Below are 5661 nucleotides of genomic sequence, written 5' to 3' on the forward strand. Positions count from 1 at the left end.
GCAAAACGACAGTTGTTATTATATTGTGTGTGTATATATATATATATATATATATATGGGTCAAAGATGAAACGTTTACAGCTTAATTTTTTTTCTCTGTATATTAGAATGTGTCCTGTTTAATTGTATTTTTTATCATTTAAAATATAACTAAATTTAATACAATCACTTATTCTTATATATATTTTAATAATTACAGGTCAAAATAAGTATGTTTGATTTTTATATAAATATATTGGTTACATTGAATATCAATGGAACATTTTTCATCCATATTTTAACATTTTATTTTCACAAAAGTTATTTGAAACATTAAAACAGACACTTTGTTTGCATTTCATATGCCTTCTGTATAAAAAACACTTTTAAATTTAATTGATACGGACACCAAAATGGGACATCTCATCTTATATATAAAAAGAATTGTAATATTTGTAGTATTTTGTTATATATTAACTGAATGATTACAATATTTATATACCATGGTACTAATATGGTACATTTATTTTATTTCTTTTGAATTACTTTTTAGTATTTTGACTGAATTGTAATATTTGATCATGCATATATCATGGTATTTTGTGTGCAGTTACAGCATCAGATGATAATTGTCACGATCAAGGTGTGTGGAGGCAGGCAGGATGACGAGGACGACAAGGATTCAAATAAGGATATTTAATGGAGCGACAACAAGGCAGATTCTGGTAGAGGAGACACACACACACACACACACTCGGGGTAACATTCACAATAACCGACAATACTAGAATACACGAGACAGGAACTTATAGGGCAGATAACGAGGGGCAGACAGGTGAGCACACTGAGGATAATTAACTAATGATTGAACGGGCTAAACCAACAAAAGGGGAAGAAACCACAACAAACAGTCCACAGGGGTGTTACACCAATATTGTGTGGTTACCCGTTCCAATTAACCAGTTTGGCCCTTTCATTCTTGTAAAGACAAACCTGCTATGCTAATGCTATGTACAGGACAAAAAAGCATTTCTTTCACTCATTATGTAACAGTTGTTCTCAAAAGGAGTGTTAAAATTAATGCTGGTGAATATGAATAAAACCACTAACAGAAAGCAGTGTAAAAATCTTCAAGAGCAGCCAAATACTGAAGCTCAATTAAATATTACTCCTTAATGGGCAAAGCGTACATGACAAATATTTAATTTCAAGTGGACAAGTACAGTGCTGTAATTAAGTGTCCTGGAACTACCCCAAATGAATCAAGTATGCATGAGCAGAATTTGTCTTAGTTCCAGGGATTATGGAGCAGCTAAACATTAAAAACTTGCCCTGAAGTGAGTCTGAAATACATTATTGAAGGCATAAAATAACAAAGCAGTCTCAGATGAAAGACTTTACTCTCCTCTAAATATTTATGCATCATCAGCAATATTCTTTTCAAATATAAATATGTTTACACTTCTCTTGTTGGTGTCAGTGTTCATCTGCTCTGTGATGTCTCTGGGAGATTCTGTTATTGGGCATTTGTGATTGATGATGCCTTTTGAGTCCTACTGTGAATGCTCTGACTGTGTGATTCATAGTATGCATTTCTTTCAGGTGTATACAATGCTGCATATTTTTAATGAAATGTGTAAATGTGTATGCAGCAGTAAATGGCTGCAGACACAGGCTGAAAATGTATAAAAGATGGGGAAAAGGGGAAAGATGCCCCTCTAAAGAACAGTGCGTAGTTAAAAGTGCGCAGTGAAAGTAATGAAAGGGGTCAAATGGCCCCTATCTTGAAGCTTCCTTTTCAAACGTGTTTCATTCCCATCTTTCACAGAATTCCCAAATACTTAATATTCAGTAATAACAGTTAGTATTCATTATTCATTATACTCTGTGAGTATTTGACTGTACTGACTCGATTGGATGAGAACAAAACTTGAACTGAGTTGAACTAGATAATGACACTATTTTCTTCTGTAGAGCTGCTTTTTAGCTCAATCCAGTTTGTTTCATAAATGATGAATTTTGAAACATTTTAACACTGTTACTGAACTGAATTAAATCAACATTAAACTGACTTGAGCTGACTAACGACACTATTGCCTCCTGTAGAGCTGCTTATAGCGGAATTGTACTTGTTTCATAATTGATGAACTTAGTTTTCAGTTATTGAACTGAACTAAATCAACTCTGAACTGATTTAAAACTAAACCCTAATGTCTTTATAGAGCTACTTTACAGCAGAAATTGAATTTGTCTCATATTTGTTATCTTCTTGCTTTGAAACTTCCTTCTCTGTATTGTTTAAAGTGCTATATAAATAATGTGTCGTGAATTGTAATAAGTATATCTAAAATATATCTGATATCATTTTTGTAAAAAGGTGTCAATAATGTAAAATATGAAATCATATGAATAAAGTGTTCTCTTTTGTTGGACAGCAGGTTTAGAAACGTTACTCATTACAGCGGAAGATGTTTGGCGTGTGTTGCTTTTTCAAATGCACGATATAAGCGGGGAGGCGTTTTCTCATCTCAGCGTGTAAACTCACAGAAAAGCAAAACTGGAAAAAGAAAAAAAACGCAGTTCACAAGCACGTATTGAACAGTGAATGTTACCAAACGGTTCAATATTTTATTGAGAATTGGTGGCATCCCTAATATAAATAAATAAATATATATATATATGAAGAGTTCCAATGCAAACGCCTCTAAAAGTTTGAGAAAATTAGATAACGATACTGAATGAATGCTCTCCACACATAGTATATGTTCATCAAGTACTTTCACTTCAAATGCGCTAAATCCCAGCCTCAACCCATTCAGAAGTACCAGTACTTACATAGAAACCTATGCATAGTAGCCAGAAAGAAATGCTAATTTTAAAGAAAAACGTCAGACGTACTTAGAGGCTTTTGCATCTGAACTCTTCATATGTGTTACACCAATATTGTGTGGTTACCCGTTCCAATTAACCAGTTTGGCCCTTTCATTCTTGTAAAGACAAACCTGCTATGCTAATGCTATGTACAGGACAAAAAAGCATTTCTTTCACTCATTATGTAACAGTTGTTCTCAAAAGGAGTGTTAAAATTAATGCTGGTGAATATGAATAAAACCACTAACAGAAAGCAGTGTAAAAATCTTCAAGAGCAGCCAAATACTGAAGCTCAATTAAATATTACTCCTTAATGGGCAAAGCGTACATGACAAATATTTAATTTCAAGTGGACAAGTACAGTGCTGTAATTAAGTGTCCTGGAACTACCCCAAATGAATCAAGTATGCATGAGCAGAATTTGTCTTAGTTCCAGGGATTATGGAGCAGCTAAACATTAAAAACTTGCCCTGAAGTGAGTCTGAAATACATTATTGAAGGCATAAAATAACAAAGCAGTCTCAGATGAAAGACTTTACTCTCCTCTAAATATTTATGCATCATCAGCAATATTCTTTTCAAATATAAATATGTTTACACTTCTCTTGTTGGTGTCAGTGTTCATCTGCTCTGTGATGTCTCTGGGAGATTCTGTTATTGGGCATTTGTGATTGATGATGCCTTTTGAGTCCTACTGTGAATGCTCTGACTGTGTGATTCATAGTATGCATTTCTTTCAGGTGTATACAATGCTGCATATTTTTAATGAAATGTGTAAATGTGTATGCAGCAGTAAATGGCTGCAGACACAGGCTGAAAATGTATAAAAGATGGGGAAAAGGGGAAAGATGCCCCTCTAAAGAACAGTGCGTAGTTAAAAGTGCGCAGTGAAAGTAATGAAAGGGGTCAAATGGCCCCTATCTTGAAGCTTCCTTTTCAAACGTGTTTCATTCCCATCTTTCACAGAATTCCCAAATACTTAATATTCAGTAATAACAGTTAGTATTCATTATTCATTATACTCTGTGAGTATTTGACTGTACTGACTCGATTGGATGAGAACAAAACTTGAACTGAGTTGAACTAGATAATGACACTATTTTCTTCTGTAGAGCTGCTTTTTAGCTCAATCCAGTTTGTTTCATAAATGATGAATTTTGAAACATTTTAACACTGTTACTGAACTGAATTAAATCAACATTAAACTGACTTGAGCTGACTAACGACACTATTGCCTCCTGTAGAGCTGCTTATAGCGGAATTGTACTTGTTTCATAATTGATGAACTTAGTTTTCAGTTATTGAACTGAACTAAATCAACTCTGAACTGATTTAAAACTAAACCCTAATGTCTTTATAGAGCTACTTTACAGCAGAAATTGAATTTGTCTCATATTTGTTATCTTCTTGCTTTGAAACTTCCTTCTCTGTATTGTTTAAAGTGCTATATAAATAATGTGTCGTGAATTGTAATAAGTATATCTAAAATATATCTGATATCATTTTTGTAAAAAGGTGTCAATAATGTAAAATATGAAATCATATGAATAAAGATGTAATAAAATTATATGAAACATATTTCTATAAATTACAATAATATAATTATTAAAATTCCAAGAATTACTTCAAAATAAAATCTTTTTTTTTTTACATTTTACATATTGAATTACTTTGTCCTCAAAGACCCTATTAACATCTAGACATAAAAACCTTTAATGTCAAAAATAAAATAAATTAATTAACCATTATCGAGTGACAACAATTGAGATTTTTACCTCATCTTACCTTACATATATACTACTGCTTAAAAGGGTGGGGTCAGTAAGATTTTTAAAGAAATTAATACTTTTAATCAGCAAAGATACATTAAATTGTGCTGGGAGAACCAAATCTGCATATTAGAATGATCTCTGAAGGATCATGCGACACTGAAGATGGAAGAAATGCTGAAAATTCAACTTTGCCATCACAAGAGTAAAATCCATTTTTAAATAAATTAAAATTGAATATATATAAAATTGTCATTTTAAATTGCAATAACATTTCACGATATTACTGTTTTTAGAATATTATATTCAAAAACATAAAAAATTCTTACTTTTGAACAGTAGTGTATGTGCGTGTTCATGGATGTTTTTTGGCACTGTTACCTGGTGGATGACGCTGGCTCTGTGGCCTGTCTTTGCATGCGCTGCGTACGGCGCAAGAAGTGCTCCCTCATGGAGAGCTGCACCTCGGCAGGGATGTCGGGAGAGGTGTGACTTATTTTAACAGCTGCCTCCAGGAAGCCCATCGACGCCATAGGATACTTTTCCTTCTCAGTCGCCATAGTGACCTCAGACGGCTGAGGACTGGGCAGAAGAGATGGTAAATGAAATGAGGAGCAGTCGTCAGGGGCAAGGGCTGCGGAACTTGATGAGAGGGCTTTGCTCCTCCAAGGGACCCAGCACAGCTTCCAGGAGACGAATGCAGTGAGCAACAGCAGCGCCAAGCCACACGCTATTATCACACCGATGGGGAGGCCAACAGCGATGTCTACAGCCGGGCGGAAGCGATGGGCCGCACAATATGGAGAAACAGATGGTCAAAACAGCGAGACAGACAGAAAGAGAAGTGCATTAGAAGGGAGCACGGTGGAGCTGATGGATCGATGGGTGACGGTGGAGGCGAGGGAGCTAGGAGCCGAGGTGGAGCCACTGGGTCTACGGGCCGAGGCAGAGTCTGGGCCTCGGAGGCAGGAGGCAGAGGTGAGGGAGACTCCGACCATGGTGGCGCTGGAGGAGGCCGGAGCGGGTGGGAGGGGGTGCATTT

General features: G+C 35.5%; 1 protein-coding gene across 1 annotated transcript in view; it reads right to left on the minus strand.

Moving 5' to 3' along the window:
• The window catches only part of LOC107716142 (synaptotagmin-6-like), a 23123-nt gene extending 17743 nt beyond the window's left edge, over positions 1-5380 (minus strand). The window contains exon 1 of the mRNA XM_016522485.1: positions 5001-5380. Within this exon, the coding sequence (XP_016377971.1) occupies positions 5001-5179 (179 nt within the window). The 5' untranslated portion in view covers positions 5180-5380. The remainder of the gene's footprint in view (positions 1-5000) is intronic.
• Positions 5381-5661: the final 281 nt, after the last annotated feature.

The sequence above is a fragment of the Sinocyclocheilus rhinocerous genome, unplaced genomic scaffold, assembly GCF_001515625.1.
Source record: "Sinocyclocheilus rhinocerous isolate Xijiao unplaced genomic scaffold, SAMN03320098_v1.1 scaffold148, whole genome shotgun sequence".
In the NCBI taxonomy this organism is placed as follows: domain Eukaryota; kingdom Metazoa; phylum Chordata; class Actinopteri; order Cypriniformes; family Cyprinidae; genus Sinocyclocheilus; species Sinocyclocheilus rhinocerous.